The following is a 17,923-nucleotide window of genomic DNA, read 5'->3' on the forward strand; positions in this document are numbered from 1 at the left end:
TGGGGGAGGGTGTAATGGTATTGCAACAATGCTACTGGATGATGTTATGCAATCTGGCCATGTGCTGTGTGGTTTCCCACACAACCTTAGGACATTTACTAAGTTGAGTTACAGTAAAGACTGTGTGGAGGTTTGAGGGGGAGACTGGGGCTAGCTGTCTGAATCAGTGAGTGTTTCAAAGCAAAGGTCACTAAAACTGAATTAGAACTCCGATCCCAAAACAGCCTGTTCCTTCCAATAGTCTTCCAATGGGGACGGTGTCCCCGTACTTTCTGGCACATACGTTTGTGACTACCAATTCGCTTGGTAATACCCACCGATAGCATTGTAGAGTGGTTCCCCTGTCTCTTTGTCCCAAACCAGCGTAGTCTCTCTCTGATTGGTCACTCCGACAGCTGGGTAAACACAAAACAAAATGGTAAATAGACGCCACACCCCCTGCTGCATCCAATGGAGTCCTGAGAACCACTGTAGGTACCTTTTAATGTTGGAGATGTTTATGATGGAGTCCTGAGAACCACTACAGATAGAGTCCCTTCAGAAAGTATTCACACCCCTGGACTTATTTCACATTTTTGTTGCGTTAGAGCAGGGGTGTCAAACTCATTCCACAGAGGGCCGAGTGTCTGCGGGTTTTTGGTTTTTACCTTTCAATTAAGACCTAGACAACCAGGTGAGGGGAGTTCCTTACTAATTAGTGACCTTAATTCATCAATCAAATACAAGGGTGGAGCGAAAACCCGCAGACACTCGGCCCTCCGTGGAATGAGTTTGACACATGTGCGTTAGAGCCTGAATTCAAAATTGACTAAATAGATTATTTATTCTCACCCCATAATGACAAAGTGAAAACATGTTTTTAGAAATGTTTGCAATTTTTCTGAAAATTAAATGCATCAATATGTCATTTAGATAAGTGTTCACACCCTTGACTCAATACTTTGTAGAAGCACCTTTGGCAGTGATTACAGCTGTGAGTCTTTCTGGGTAAGTCTCCAAGAGCATTCCACACCTGGATTGTGCAACACTTGCCCATTATTATTTTCAAAATTCTTCAAGCTCTGTCAAATTGGTTGTTGATCGTTGCTAGACAGCCATTTTCAGGTCTTGCCGTAGATTTTCAAGTAGATTTAAGTCAAAACTGTAACTCAGCCACTCTTATCGGTAAGCAACTCCAGTGTATATTTGTCCTTATGTTTTAGGTTATTGTCCTGCTGAAAATGGTGAATTAATCTCCCAGTGTCTGGTGGAAAGGATTTTGCCATTCAGTTTCTTTTTAATCCTGAAAAACTCCCCAGTCTTTAACGATTACAAGTATCATATCATGATGCAGCCACCACTATACTTGAAAATATGGAGAGTACTTTGCATTCAGGACAAAAAGTTAATTGCCTTGCCAGATTTTTTGCAGCATTACTTTAGTGCCTTGTTGCAAACAGGATGCATGTTTTGGAATATTTGTATTATGTACAGGCTTCCTTCTTTTAACTTTGTCATTTATGTTAGTATTGTCAAGTAACTACATTGTTGTTGATCCATCCTCAGTTTTCTCCTACCAATCCATTAAACTCTGTAACTGTTTTAAAGTCACCATTGGCCTCATGGTGAAATCCCTGAGCGGTTTCCTTCCTCTCTGGCAACTGAGTTAGGAAGGATGCCTGTATCTTTGTAGCGAGTGGGTGTATTGATACACCATCCAAAGTGCCATTAATAACTTCACCATGCTCAAAGGGATATTCAATGTCTGTTTTTTTACCCATCTACCAATAGGTGTGCATTGGAAAACCTCCCTAGTCTTTATGGTTGAATCTGTGTTTGAAATTCACTGCTCGACTGAGGTACCTTACAGATCATTTACATGTTTGTGGTACAGAGATGAGGTAGTCCTTCAAAAATCATGTTAAACACTATTATTGCACACAGAGTGATTCCATGCGACTTATTATGTGACTTATTGACTCAATACATTTCAGCTTTTCGTTTGTAATTCATTTGTAAACATTTAGAAAAATATAATTCCACATTGACATTATGGGGTATTGTGTGTAGGCCAGTGACAAACAATCTCAATGTAATACATTTTAAATGCAGGCTGTAACACAACAACATGTGGACAACGTCAAGGGGTGTGAATACTTTCAGAAGGCACTGTATATACCACCATACCTTTAATATTGGAGATGTTGATGATGGGAGTCCTGAGAACCACTGTAGATACCTTTTTAATATTGGAGATGTTGATGACGTAGTCCGGATAACCACTACAGATATATACCACCATACCTTTAATGTTGGAGATGTCGATGTTGAGCTGGCCAAGCTTCTCGCAGGTCCTCTCCATACACTCATAAACTGACTGAAGAATCTCCTTAGGGTCCTCTTCCACCCAGCTGAGAGAAACCAAGAGACAGATCAACTAAGTGTTTGCACTAGCTGAAAAAAATGTTTTTTTACCAGTGTTAGCAGTTCAGAGAAGGAACAAGGTCGAATGTGAACGCCAAGTGTCATATTTCAGCTTTGTTTTGGGCGTGAACAACAGGTGCTGTCCTTCGCTCCTATTGGGTCAAATTCCCCTCTGTTCAACTGTTCTCGTCAGGGGCAAAAGACAGTTGGTTTAAAAGGTCCTGACCGGACATAGAGTCTTTCCAAAAGAACCCAGGCACATATGTAAATAGCCTTATTCTAAAATATATAAAATAAAAAATTATCTACACACAACACCCCATAATGACAAAGTGAAAATAGGCTCTTTTTTTTAAAACACAGAAATACCTTATTTACATAAGTATTCAGACCCTTTGCTATCAGACTCGAAATTGAGATCAGGTGCATCCTGTTTCCATTGATCATCCTTGAGATGTTTTTACAACTTGGAGTCCACCTTCGGTAAATTCAATTGTTTGGACATGATTTGGAAAGGCACACAGCTGTCTATATAAGGTCCCACAGTTGACAGTGCATGTCAGAGCAAAAACCAAGCCATGAGGTCGAAGGAATTGTCCGTAGAGCTCCGAGAAAGGATTGTGTCGAGGTACAGAGCTGGGGAAGGTCCCCAAGAACACAGTGGCCTTCATCATTCTTAAATGGAAGAAACTTGGAAACACCAAGACTCTTCCTAGAGCTGGCCGTCAGGCCAAACTGAGCAATCGGGGGAGAAAGACCTTGGTCAGGGAGGTGACCAAGAACCTGATGGTCACTCTGACAGAGCACCAGAGTTCCTCTGTGGAGATAGGAGAACCTTCCACCAATCAGTCCACCAATCAGGCCTTCATGGTTGAGTGGCCAGACGGAAGCCACTCCTCAGTAAAAGCACATGACAGCCCATTTGGAGTTTGCCAAATAGTACCTAAAGGACTGTCAGACCATGAGAAACAAGATGATCTTGTCTGATGAAACTCTTTGGCCTGAATGCCAAGCGTCACGACTGGAGGAAACCTGGAATCATACCTACGGTGAAGCACGGTGGTGGCAGCTTCATGCTGTGGGGATGTTTTTCAGCTGCAGGGACTGGGAGACTAGTCAGGATCGAGGGAAAGCTGAACGGAGCAAAGTACAGAGATGCTTAATAAAAACCTGTTCCAGAGCGCTCAGGACCTCAGACTGGGGTGAAGGTTCACCTTCCAACAGGACAACGACCCTAAGCACACAGCCAAGACAACGCAGGACTGGCTTTGGGACAAGTCTCTGAATATCCTTGAGTGGCCCAGCCAGAGCCCAGACTTGAACCCGATCAAACTTCTCTGGAGAGACCTGAAAATAGCTGTGCAGCAATGCTCCACATCCAATCTGACAGTGCATGAGAGGATCTGCAGAGAAGAATGGGAGAAACTCCCCAAATACAGGTGTGCCAAGCTTGTAGCGTCATACCCAAGAAGACTCTAGGCTGTAATCGCTGCCAAAGGTGCTTCAACAAAGTACTGAGTAAAGGGTCTGAATACCTATGTAAATGTGAGATCAGGTTTTTAAATGTTTTACACATTTGCAAACATTTCTAAAAACCTGTTTCTGCTTTGTCATTACGGGATATTGTGTGTAGATGGATGAGGGAGGAGAAAGGCTGTAACGTAACAAAATGTGGAAAAAGTCAAGGGGTCTGGATACTTTCCAAATGCACTCTACACTCCCAAATAAGGCTTTAATAGCAGTAGAACACCATTGTCTGTGTAATCTCTCTGCCTATCTAATGTAAAGAAGCCCTGGACATTGGACTCTGACAGCTCACGCATTCAGCTAAGGGGAATAAAAACCAAGGGATCTTCATTAAAGTGTAACCTCAGTTCTTTGTACTCAGTATTGACTCAACCCAGGGAGGAGATTTAGTAAATGTTGACATTCATAAGATCCTCCTTCCATATTTCCCTCTTTCCATTCTCCCCGTCATCACTGACCAATCCTGTTGGAACAGAATTCCCCCTAGTAGAGGAGGAGAAGAGAAGGCCTGCTAATAAAAGTAGCGGACGTTATTGCAATGTGATGTCAGGAGTGTACACTCACCCCTCTTTAGGGAAACTCTGCTTTATCCCAACCTGGTGGTGACTGATCAGCTCTGCTGTTTTAGAATTGAACACCTGAGGAGAGGAGAGACAGAGATCGAGAGATGCAAGTCATCTTACATCTGATTAATACTGAACAAAAATATAAAATCGCAACATGCAACAATTTAAAAGATTTTTACCGATTTACAGTTCATTTAAAGGAAATCAGTCAATTTAAATAAATGTAGACCCTAATCTATGGATTTCACATGACTGGGAATACAGATATGAATATGTTGGTCACAGAAAACCTTTTTTTTTTTAAGTAGGGGTGTGGATCAGAAAACCAGTCCGTATCTGGTGTGACCACCATTTGCCTCATGCAGCGCGACATCTCCTTCGCATAGAGTTGATCAGGCTGTTGATTGTGGCCTGTGGAATCTTGTCCCACTCCTCTTCAACGGCTGTGCGAAATTGCTGGATACTGGCGGGAACTGGAACACGCTGTCGTACACATCGATCCAGAGCATCCCAAACGTGCTCAATGGGTGACATGTCTGGTGAGTATGCAGGCCATGGAAGAACTGGGACATTTTCAGTCTCCAGGAATTGTTTAGAGATCCTTGCGACATGGGGCCGTGCATTATCATGCTGAAACATGAGGTGATGGCAGCGGATGAATGGCACGGTAATGGGCATCAGGATATTTTCACGGTATCTCTGTGCATTTAAATTGCTATCGATAAAATCCAATTGTGTTCATTGTCCATAACTTATGCCTGCCCATACCATAACCCCACTGCCACCATGGGGCACTCTGCTCACAACGTTGACGTCAGCAAACCGCTCGCCCACACGACGCCATGGTTACACGTGGTCTCCAGTTGTGAGGCCTTTTGGACGTACTAACAAATTCTCTAAAACAACGTTGGAGGCGGCTTATGGTTGAGAAATAAACATAAAATTCTCTGGCAACAGTTCTGGTGGACATTCCTGCAGTCAACATGCCAATTGCACGCTCCCTCAAAACATGAGACATCTGTGGCATTGTGTTGTGTGACAAAACTGCACAAGGTGCAAGGTGCACCTGTGTAATGATCATGCTATTTAATCAGCTTCTTGATATGCCACACCTGTCAGGTGGATGGATTATCTTGGCAAAGGAAAAATGCTCACTAACAGGGATGTAAACAAATTTGTGTACAACAGTTTAGAAAAATAAGCTTTTTGTGCGTATGGAAGATTTCTGGGATCTTTTATTTCAACTCATGAAACATGGGAACAGCACTTTACATGTTGCGTTTATATTTTTGTTCAGTATAGTATTAATCTAGGCCCAATATGCTAATATCTCAATCAATTAAAAATATATATGCATTCTGATGCTGTGTTCCTAACTTTTGCTACCAATGAAAATGTTTAATTTAGAGCCATCTCCAGGGCTATTCACATGTTGTTTATTAACACTTTACCTTTCTATCAACAAAAACAACAACAACAGTAGTACCACGTATGAGAAATGCATATATTTACAAGATAATCTTAGACATCATTTTCAAGATTTCAACAATCGCTTCTGTGACAGTCTGAAGAACACATACCAGAACAAGCATTCTGAAGCTATGATATGATACATCAATATCCATCACATCCACAAAAGAGAAACCAATTCTAGACTATATAAAACCATGATGAAAGCGTTACAGACAATGTTAAGATGACCCCCCCCCAAAAAAACAAAAATCCTAAAACATATCATGGGATGTTACATTTGGTCTGTATTGCTTTAAATAAACATTTCAATATTCATCTCCAGCACCACATCAACGTGTGAAACTAGCACGTTTCTATGTTTTGTAGTCAAAAAGATAGAGGAAGACAAGTGTTTCCAATGGCATCAACCAATTAGTAGACAATTAGTAGGCAATTCCTACTTATAATTGGTTAAAATCACATGATGCTCACTGATGATGTCATTAGAAACGCTTATCTTCCTTCCTCACTACAAAACATAGAAACATGCCATTTTCACATACAGTACCAGTGAAAAGTTTTAACACACCTACTCATTCCAGGGTTTTTCTTTTCTTTTTACTATTTTCTACATTGTAGAATAATAGTGAAGACATCAAAACTATGAAATAACACATATGGAATCATGCAGTAGCCACCCTTTGCCTTGATGACAGCTTTGCACACTCTTGGCATTCTCTCAACCAGCTTCATGAGGTAGTCACCTGGAATGCATTTCAATTAACAGGTGTGCCTTCTTAAAAGTTAATTTGTGGAATTAATTTCCTTCTTAATGTGTTTGAGCCAATCAGTTGTGTTGTGACAAGGTAGGGGGGTATACAGAAGATTGCCCTATTTGGTAAAAGACCAAGTCCATATTATGGCAAGAACAGCTCAAATAAGCAAAGAGAAATGACAGTCCATCATTACTTTAAGACATGAAGGTCAGTCAATACGGAACATTTCAAGAACTTTGAAAGTTTCTTCAAGTGCAGTCGCAAAAACCATCAAGCGCTATGATGAAACTGGCTCTCATGAGGACCGCCACAGGAAAGGAAGACCCAGAGTTACCTCTGCTGCAGAGGATAAGTTCATTAGAGTTACAAGCCTCAGAAATTGCAGACCAAATATATGCTTCACAGAGTTCAAGTAACAGACATCTCAACATCAACGGTTCAGAGGAGACTGTGTGAATCAGGCCTTTATGGTCGAATTGCTGCAAAGAAACCACTACTAAAGGACACCAATAATAAGAAGAGACTTGCTTGGGCCAAGAAACACGAGCAATGGACATTAGACCGGTGGAAATGTGTCCTTTGGTCTGGAGTCCAAATTGGAGATTTTGGGTTCCAACCGCCGTGTCTTTGTGAGACGCGGTGTGGGTGAATGGATGGAGGAGGTGTTATGGTGTGGGGGTGGTTTGCTGGTGACACTGTCTGTGATTTATTTAGAATTCAATGTACACTTAACCAGCATGGCTACCACAGCATTCTGCAGTGATACGCCATCCCATCTGGTTTGCGCTTAGTGGGGCTATCATTTGTTTTTCAACAGGACAATGACCCAACACACCTCCAGACTGTGTAAGGGCTATTTTACCAAGAAGGAGAGTGATGGAGTGCTGCATCAGATGACCTGGCCTCCATAATCCCCAGACCTCAACCCAATTGAGATGGTTTGGGATGAGTCGGATCACAGAGTGAGGGAAAAGCAGCCAACAACTGCTCAGCACATCTCTCCAAACTGAGCACAGTTCCTTAGTAATTTCAATGCACTTTTATGACTCAAGGAAAGAGCCTTCAACTAGGTGGTGTCTTTTTGAGCTCTCCTTGCTGTTCTGTTGAGGAACTAGAGCAAACACACTTGTAGTTGTTTTTTTTGGAACACAACCCTGTGTCCCCGCCCTCACACAGTTACTGTTGTTGTTGTTTACGCGATTCCAAAAACAGCTATTATAAAACACAATCTGGGTCAGGTGGGCATCATTTCAAAGCTTGTTCTATTGCCAACATAAGTAGCTAAATTATAAAAATATGATCTTACAGTGTTAGGCTTTCACAAGGCAATTCAGAGAAGCAGATCGCAATCTTTGTGCGCATAGAATGAGTGCATTCAGATGTGTTCCGCGGCAAATTTTCTTGGGTGGACTTGTTGTCCTGCGCGGCGCTCTACTTTATAATGGCTGTCAGCCAAAACCCATACGGCGCTGTGATGGGCGGCAGGTAGCTTAGTGGGTAAGAGCGTTGTGCCAGTAACCGAAAGGTCGCTGGTTCTAATCCCTGAGCCGACTAGGTGAAAAATCTGTCGATGTGCCCTTAAGCAAGGCACTTAACCCTAATTGCTCCTGTAAGTCGCTCTGGATAAGAGCGTCTGCTAAATGACTAAAATGTAAGCCGAGACCCTGAGCTCTGATGTGATATATAGCATGTTACTGTACAGCCACTGTGTTCTGATTTAGGAGCTCATTAATGACAAAATCTGCAATTTTTCTACGAGTGTAAAAGGGTTAACATCTCATCTTCATAACTAACATTGTGCTGTGAGTGAAGAAACTGGCTCTTTCAAAAAGCCATGAAATATGATTGACTGAAAAGCCTTTCAGACTTGGCCTCCTACTCTGCAATTTCCTAGTAAAACATTTCAGTTAAAAGCCTGAACTCCAACGTAGACCCCTAAGGATAATTATGAACGTGGTTTAATTTGGAAATGACAAACTATTTGTGCATGCTCAGGTCGACTTTTCCACGGAATTGCCCATACACAGCCTACACAGAGACATGTGACCACTAGCAATCCACAAGGTGGTATGAGAGACAATGTTCACCCTTGGTTTTAAAAAACTCTTATCAAGCAACAATGTTGACAGATAAACAAAGCAAACATTGATTAGCACGACCGTCAGGTGTTACATAACTGCAGGACATGAACCTTTCAGGTAGATGAATGCATGTCCTCATCAGTAGATACCGTGGAATTTACAGAATGAATAACATTAGTGTGAAAAGTGATGCTCAGTTGAAATAATCACTAAGCATCGCGTTACAGTCCAGGAAAGACAAGTGGTTTAGATTATCAGGTTTTACCCCAGACACTGAAGATGTGTTTTGTTCATCAATAATTCACTTAACTTGTTACTTTATTGTTTTTACCTGTTAAAAAGAGCCAGGGGCCAGTTGGACTCCTGCCCTCTACGCACATTTTAAGAAAGGAGTGCTTGACCTCTCACTCATAGGATAGTAGTTAATGTGTAGGCTACATGGATGGCCAAGACTCATGTCGCTTGGAACACCGTGCATATTTAGTCACAGCAGGACGTGTCAAAAAGCAACACCCTCTCCAGAAAATTGACAGCTTCCTGTTTAACCAAGACAAGTGAAACTGTAGCACGTCACAGTTTATTCAGGTAGAGGTACAGTGAGGGGGAAAAAAGTATTTGATCCCCTGCTGATTTTGTACGTTTGCCCACTAACAAAGAAATGATCAGTCTATAATTTTAATGGTAGGTTTATTTGAACAGTGAGAGACAGAATAACAACAAAAAAATACAGAAAAACGCATGTCAAAAATGTTATAAATTGATTTGCATTTTAATGAGGGAAATAAGTATTTGACCCCTCTGTAAAACATGACTTAGTACTTGGTGGCAAAACCCTTGTTGGCAATCACAGAGGTCAGACGTTTCTTGTAGTTGGCCACCAGGTTTGCACACATCTCAGGAGGGATTTTGTCCCACTCCTCTTTGCAGATTTTCTCCAAGTCATTAAGGTTTCGAGGCTGACGTTTGGCAACTCGAACCTTCAGCTCCCTCCACAGATTTTTTATGGGATTAAGGTCTGGAGACTGGCTAGGCCACTCCAGGACCTTAATGTGCCTCTTCTTGAGCCACTCCTTTGTTGTCTTGGCCGTTTGTTTTTGATCATTGTCATGCTAGAATACCCATCCACGACCCATTTTCCTGCCCTGGCTGAGGGAAGGAGGTTCTCACCCAAGATTTGACGGTACATGGCCAATCCATCGTCCCTTTGATGCGGTGAAGTTGTCCTGTCCCCTTAGCAGAAAAACACCCCCAAAGCATAATGTTTCCACCTCCATGTTTGGCGGTGGGGATGGTGTTCTTGGGGTCATAGGCAGCATTCCTCCTCCTCCAAACACGGCGAGTTGAGTTGATGCCAAAGAGCTCGATTTTGGTCTCATCTGACCACAACATTTTCACCCAGTTCTCCTCTGAATCATTCAGATGTTCATTGACAAACTTCAGACGGGCATGTATATGTGCTTTCTTGAGCAGGGGGACCTTGCGGGCACTGCAGGATTTCAGTCCTTCACGGCGTAGTGTGTTACCAATTGTTTTCTTGGTGACTATGGTACCAGCTGCCTTGAGATCATTGACAAGATCCTCCCGTGTAGTTCTGGGCTGATTCCTCACCGTTCTCATGATCATTGCAACTCCACGAGGTGAGATCTTGCATAGAGCCCCAGGCCGAGGGAGATTGACAGTTATTTTGTGTTTCTTCCATTTGCAAATAATCACACCAACTGTTGTCACCTTCTCACCAAGCTGCTTGGCGATGGTCTTGTAGCCCATTTCAGCCTTGTGTAGGTCTACAATCTTGTCCCTGACATCCTTGGAGAGCTCTTTGGTCTTGGCCATGGTGGAGAGTTTGGAATCTGATTGCTTCTGTGGACAGGTGTCTTTTATACAGGTAACAAGCTGAGATTAGGAGCACTCCCTTTAAGAGTGTGCTCCTAACTTCAGCTCGTTACCTGTATAAAAAGACACCTTGGAGCCAGAAATCTTTCTGATTGAGAGGGGGTCAAATAGTTTTTCTGGATTTTTGTTGTTGTTATTCTGTCTCTCACTGTTCAAATAAACCTACCATTGAAATTATAGACTGATCATGTCTTTGTCAGTGGGCAAACGTACAAAGCAGGGGATCAAATACTTGTTTCCCCTCACTGTATAACGTAGCAGAACAACCAGATCAGGGTTTGAACCAGTAACCTACATTTTAGTCATTTAGCAGACGCTCTTATCCAGAGCGACTTACAGTTAGTGAGTGCATACATAATTTTTTTTCTTCTTACTGGCCCCCCGTGGGAATCGAACCCACAACCCTGGCGTTGCAAACGACGCTGGGCCAATTGTGCGCCGCCGCCCCATGGGTCTACCGGTCACGGCCGGCTACGACAGAGGCTGGATTCGAACCAGGATCTCTAGTGGCACAGCCTTAGACCACTGCGCCACTCGGGAGGCCAGTAACTATAGGGCAAGTGCTTTATCACTTGTTCCATAGAGTTCCAGATTTCTTGGGAGGTTTGAAGTAGTCTACGCTGACACACTGTTCTAATACTGTAGCAATTATCCCAGTGCTGCCACCAAGGTAGTGATCAATGTTGAGAAATCATACAGAAATCACACAAAAGGTGTGACTTGAGGGGGAAAGAGTCACAATGTAGTATGCAGAACTCTATTGACTATTTTAAAAAAAGGAAATAGATACAGCAATACGATACCCTCTTAAAGGACGCCTGTCTACATCAAACCTGCTTACAGCTGCACTAGGGTCGGACTTGCCCTTGATCATGACTCAGTTCCATTACATTACACGAGTCATTGGACGAAGGCGTCTTCTGTAGGGGGGTTTCTTAAGAGCCGCGACGTGCGTCTGAACATTAACACGCATCGCTTGCGGTACGGTTTTGGATGCACGAGGACCTTATCGGCAATAAAAAAAAACAAGAGGTTAAATCGAGACCTTTATAGCGTTGGTGTTCCCACATGGCCATACACTGAGAGTACAAAACATCAGGAAAAGGAAGGTAAAGGGGGAGACCTAGTCAGTTGTACAGCTGAATGCATTCAACTGAAATGTGTCTTCCACATTTAACCCAACCCCTCTGAATCAGAACACCTGCTCTTTCCATGACAGACTGACCAGGTGAAAGCTATGATCCCTTATTGATGTCACCTTCAAATCAGTGTAGATGAAGGGGAGGAGACAGGTTAAAGAAGGATTCTCAAGCCTTGAGACATGGATTGTGTATGTGTGCCATTTAGAGGTTGAATGGGCAAGACAAAAGATTGAAGTGCCTTTAAACAGGGTATGGTAATTGGTGCCAGGCGCACCGGTTTGAGGGTGTCAAGAACTTCCAACACTGCTGGATTTTTCACACTCAACAGTTTCCCCATGTGTATCAACAATGGTCCAACACCCAAAGGACATCCAGCCAACTTGACACAACTGTGGGAAGCATTGGAGTCAACATGGAGCCAGCATCCCTGTGGAACGCTTTCGACACCTTGTAGAGTCCATGCCCAGGACGAATTGAAGCTGTTCTGAGGGGCAAAAGGAGGTGTACAACTCAATATTAGGAAGGTGTCCCAAATGTTTTCTACACTCAGAGTATCTCCATGTCACAGCTCTTGCTTACGGAAAACAGACGGAAGACAGAGGGGACTACCTGTGCTAAAAATCGCTACCTGCGTCTCCGAACACCTGTGTGTAAAACGGAAGACAGACGCCACAAACGTGTTGTCACTTGAAAAATACTGTAGGCTGCGACCTTGTTAAAACAGTCAGCATAAGTGTGTATTTAGCATTTTGTGAAATTATTTTGGATGTGATATGAAAGTAGAGGGCTTTGTGTTTCTAGAACCGTACGGCAATTGAGAATCGATTCACGTTTAGATGGAGTATTTGTCTGTTTTTGCTTCCAGAGCCACTTCGCCTCTAAACAGAACATGTCAGGTCCTTGGACTATAAGGAGTAACATTAGGCTCCTATATATTGGGCTAGGGTCAGACAGGCTTCCTGTTTAGATTAAGACACCATGGAGCCAGCGCAAGAGATGGCTCGGAAAACATACCTCAATCCAGGGATGAGAAATGTGCTGTACTCCGAATTGTCCCATTATCTCAACTGTTACACCAAGAAGATTGAACGACTGACAGTTTTTTTTTCTCCAGAAAACTGTCCTTTTCGTCCTCATGGTAGGTACCAGAAGCCACAGCAGCCATTTTTGAATGGCAGTGTCAGCCAATCAGCTCATTTGTTGTTCAACGTGACATTCCACGGGGGGGTATAAAAAATTAATAAAAATAATGTATGCACTCACTAACTGTAAGTCGCTCTGGATAAGAGCGTCTGATAAAATGACAACCAAAAATAAATAAAAAATACACAATGGCTGCTGTGGCTACTGCTAGCTAGCTAGCATGAGGACGAAAACTGCAGTTTACTTAAAAACATTGTAGATGTAAAGTCCCCTGTTTAGGGGCCTGCATGGTTCTGATACCGGTTTCGGACCAACATTTTCACTTGTAAATCGATCTGTGGACACCGTAGATTGAAATGGCTTGCATTGAGCAGTAGCCCTGGTTCCCACGGACACAGTTGTCTATTTTTTTGCTCTTCCGACTGTCCATCAACTCCTGGCTGAACCCTACTTCACAACCACTGACATAGCACACGCTTCACCACCACTGACATAGCACACGCCCGCACTCCTTACATTGCAGCACAGCAGGAGAGAGTGGTTTCATCACTATAGTACATTCAGAGATCAATTTATAGCTATTAATCGAAAAATAACTAACAGATTTTAAACAAAAAAACACTTTCTGTTTGGACAAGATTAATATAAGATGAAAGGCAAGTTCCTAACGAGTTCAGGAAGCCAGGCTAGAGCTCTGTGTGATGTTCACAGTGGTGGGGGCAGACGTTTTGATCAAGAGAGACCTTCAGAAAATACTAAACATGTATTTTACAGTTATAAGGATGGTGAAAACTTACACAGTTTGTGGTTTAACAATTTGATTACACTCTATTTAGAAATCATACAAGTCATTTCAAGCCTTATTCATGTGTTGTTAAATAGGAAATGTCATAAAATATTTCATATTTTTGTATCATATTTGTACTGTGTACTTGAGCTTATGTCCTCAACAGTGACTACACCTCAAAAATTTATTTTTAAATGATCAGAATGTGATATTTGAACCTTTCTTGCAGTATGCCACATTACTAGTTATTGTTGATTGTCCACTCATAATAAATAATTCCTTTCGGAGATTACGTAGACTACATGAAGTTACATTTAAGAGGACCTTAAAAAGTAAACAGGAGAATGCAACCCATTCATAATGTGGTTCTCTGTAGCTCAACTGGTAGAGCATGGCGCTTGTAACGCCAGGGTAGTGGGTTCGATCCCCGGGACCACCCATACACAAAAAAATGTATTCACGCTTGGCATATTATTATTATAACTCAGTGGCTTGTTGTGCCTACCAACTCACCAGAAACCTAGTCGAGCTTGTGCCTTGATCGATAGCTGCGACCAGGGGCCCCATTGTGATCCGTTCAGAGTAAGACGCTGCGGACATCCTTCTGTTCGTGTCTGTGGTGTAAATTTCTATAAACGTTGGTCGGCTTTATATTCACCGCTGCTGGCTGACTGTTCAGGACAGGTTTGAGACCAATGCGCGACTCCTTCCAGTGACGTTGACAAAATCCTATCCGTGGAGCAGGTTTCTGTTTGACGAGCCGTCAGAAGGCGTTGGTCTCTTGCTGCCCAATCAAATCCGGGGGCACGTCCAAAATAAAAAAAGGTTCAAGGAGTTCACATCATGGGGATAAATGCCGTATTTTAAACAAGTCGGACATTTCAGTGCATTCAACACAACTGGGAACTCGCAAAAAAAACGAGCTCCAATGGGAATAATCGTTTGAATGTTCATCGAACTCCGGCATCTTTCTAGAGCTCCGTCTTTCCGACCTGAAGATCGCTGACGTCATTAATGTACCTCTTTTTTTTTTTTTCGGAATTCCCAGTTGCTTTGAAAGCACCAAAAGTCCACCCTTTACTCACTGGCGCAGTGGGTTCATTTCACAGAAGTGATTTGGACATAAAAACTTCCAATCATCAATCACCAAGACTCATATTTCAGCTCATCTGTATTTTGTAATAGGCAATAACTCCGGAAACTAACAGACACACACACAACTCCCCCTTTCAGAAGAAACCTTTATTCTTAATTTGTCTGTATCACAATAATAGAACGTCATCATAGATCAGACTGCATATTCTTGTGTCTGTCACTCGCCTTGTGATAAGAGGACAACCAGAGCCTTAAAAATAGACCACAGCTTTACATTTGCTCTGTCGGGAATCTGCTGCCTCCCAGCTTCTGATGTGCAATGTCAACTAATTGGGATTCACTTAAAGGTCCAGTGCAGCTGTTTTCATCTCAATATCAAATAATTTCTGTGTAACAATTAAGTACCTTACTGTGATTGTTTTCAATTAAAATTGTTATGTCACCAGGAAGGCCAAAACTCCACCACACAGGCTGAAATTCCAGCTAGTCTTTTCAAACAGCTCTTACACTAAAATGCCAAATTTTTACAATTTCACAGTATTATTCCAACCTCATAGTGTGGAATTATATATAAAACATGGGGGGGGGTCACGTTTTTGACTGCACTGGGCCAAGAAAGGGAAAATATTTACACCTTGAGTCATTTTATTAGCAAGAGATTTGTAGGAGTGATGGAGCCTATTAGATCGTCACGGTTATAGTGGAACATTGTTACACGTGAGGTTCAGCGGGGACAACAGTGTAACAGTTGTTAAAATACTTTGTGAATTTCACCAGGTTCCTATATTAGTGTAGCATGTTGATTTGTTTTTATGCATGTCTGCATCCTGGGAATAAGGGAGTGTGTACTTAACGTTTTGCCCTGCGTGCTCGTGCTCAAATCATTTTTGATGCACTATGAGAGGTAGGCGACGCTTTGTCTGTCATTTTTTCAGAAAAGTTAGATTCCTTTAAGCACAAAGTCATGACACACAGTGTTTTGTTCACGAATAATGTTGTATATTTAGAATTTACTCATAAGTGGATGGTATTGTTAAGATGCAATTGTAATTGTACTTTTTAGGATGATATTAACATTCTGAGTTCAACATGTGGTTACTAGCTAGCTAAGGTATTGTATGTGTGAACGATGGCTAGCTCCTCCACTGATCCCAGTTCAGTTCAACATGTGGTTACTAGCTAGCTAAGGTATTGTATGTGTGAACGATGGCTAGCTCCTCCACTGATCCCAGTTCAGTTCAACATGTGGTTACTAGCTAGCTAAGGTATTGTATGTGTGAACGATGGCTAGCTCCTCCACTGATCCCAGTCCTGTGTATTGTGTGTATAGGTTGTAGAAAGAGGCGACAATGGGAAGAACATGTTTGTGCTCTACAAATGTTTCGTCTTTTCTTTCGGATGCAGGTGTGTGGTTTTATCTATGTAAAATGTATGTTATGTGTAGGTTCAGCGGAGACAACAGCAACAAAGGGCTGACTTCAACATTTAGACAGATCCATCATGGCTGTGGAAAGTGCAAGAAGGCAGCCTAATTCTGATCTGTTCACAAATCAGATCAGATCTTTTGCCAATAATTGGTGAAAAGATCAGAATAGGGCTGGTTGTGTAAACACAGCCTAAGTGTCATGCTACATTCCACCTCATGCTCACACCTCAGGCTAAGTGGGTTTCACATATTGGTTCATATTAGGATCTGTTTATCCGAGTGGTTGAGTGTTTGAATAATCCACAGCATGCAAGGAAGGCTATTCAATTTAAACTCTCAAATAAACTACTGTGATCCAGTAGGCCTGGTCATCATGACACTCTGAGTTCTGTTGAAACAGAGAGGGGGAGTTGATCAGATGTACTGTAATACAATAGCCCCGTGTGATGTTAGTGATAGTTCTTGGTGATGAGTGTAATGGTCAGGAGTATCTTGGATAATAATGACGTAATAAGGAGAGACCACAAGGAACCAGACCACACCCCCTCTCTCTGTCAGACCAATGAGAAGGAAGCCAAGGAACACCCCCTCTCTATCAGACCAATGAGGAGTCCAAGGAACACCCCCTCTCTATCAGACCAATGAGAAGGAGGCCAAGGAACACCCCCTCTCTATCAGACCACACCCCCTCTCTACCAGACCAATGATAAGGAGGCCAAGGAACACCCCCTCTCTATCAGACCAATGAGGAGTCCAAGGAACACCCCCTCTCTATCAGACCACACCCCCTCTCTACCAGACCAATGATAAGGAGGCCAAGGAACACCCCCTCTCTATCAGACCACTCCCCCTCTCTACCAGACCAATGATAAGGAGTCCAAGGAACACCCCCTCTCTATCAGACCAATGAGGAGTCCAAGGAACACCCCCTCTCTCTACCAGACCAATGAGAAGGAGGCCAAGGAACACCCCCTCTCTATCAGACGAATGAGGAGTCCAAGGAACACCCCCTCTCTATCAGACCACACCCCCTCTCTACCAGACCAATGATAAGGAGGCCAAGGAACACCCCCTCTCTATCAGACCACACCCCCTCTCTATCAGACCAGTGAGAAGGAGGCCAAGGAACACCCCCTCTCTATCAGACCAATGAGAAGGAGGCCAAGGAACACCCCCTCTCTATCAGACCAATGAGGAGGCCAAGGAACACCCCCTCTCTATCAGACCAATGAGGAGTCCAAGGAACACCCCCTCTCTATCAGACCAATGAGAAGGAGGCCAAGGAACACCCCCTCTCTATCAGACCACACCCCCTCTCTACCAGACCAGTGAGAAGGAGTCCAAGGAACACCCCCTCTCTCTACCAGACCAATGAGAAGGAGGGGTGATAGTAAAGGGTGTTTTGATATTAAATTCCTATCTCCTTCTCTATCAATTGGACAACACTTGGGCTTATTTACAACACAAATCCCAATGGCTGTCTAGGCTCTGTCTTTACAGAACAAAATAACCCAAACAGATTTAGATGAAAGACAGAGGGGGGAAGGAGGACAATCACAGAGCCTGACGCCAAACGAATGTCTAGTTCACAATTTGGAGACCTTGGGGATTCAAATTAAATTTTATTGGTCG

The 17,923-nt window shown here is 42.8% G+C and overlaps 1 protein-coding gene across 1 annotated transcript in view; it reads right to left on the reverse strand.

The window, feature by feature from the left end:
* The window catches only part of LOC121536438 (glycerol kinase-like), a 40,871-nt gene extending 26,377 nt beyond the window's left edge, over window positions 1–14,494 (reverse strand). The window contains exons 1-4 of the mRNA XM_041843697.1: window positions 14,284–14,494; window positions 4,495–4,568; window positions 2,284–2,390; window positions 318–395 (exon numbers count right to left, since the gene is read on the reverse strand). Coding sequence (XP_041699631.1) covers window positions 318–395; window positions 2,284–2,390; window positions 4,495–4,568; window positions 14,284–14,370 — 346 coding nt within the window. The 5' untranslated portion in view covers window positions 14,371–14,494. The remainder of the gene's footprint in view (window positions 1–317; window positions 396–2,283; window positions 2,391–4,494; window positions 4,569–14,283) is intronic.
* Window positions 14,495–17,923: the final 3,429 nt, after the last annotated feature.

The sequence above is a fragment of the Coregonus clupeaformis genome, chromosome 23, assembly GCF_020615455.1.
Source record: "Coregonus clupeaformis isolate EN_2021a chromosome 23, ASM2061545v1, whole genome shotgun sequence".
NCBI lineage: Eukaryota > Metazoa > Chordata > Actinopteri > Salmoniformes > Salmonidae > Coregonus > Coregonus clupeaformis.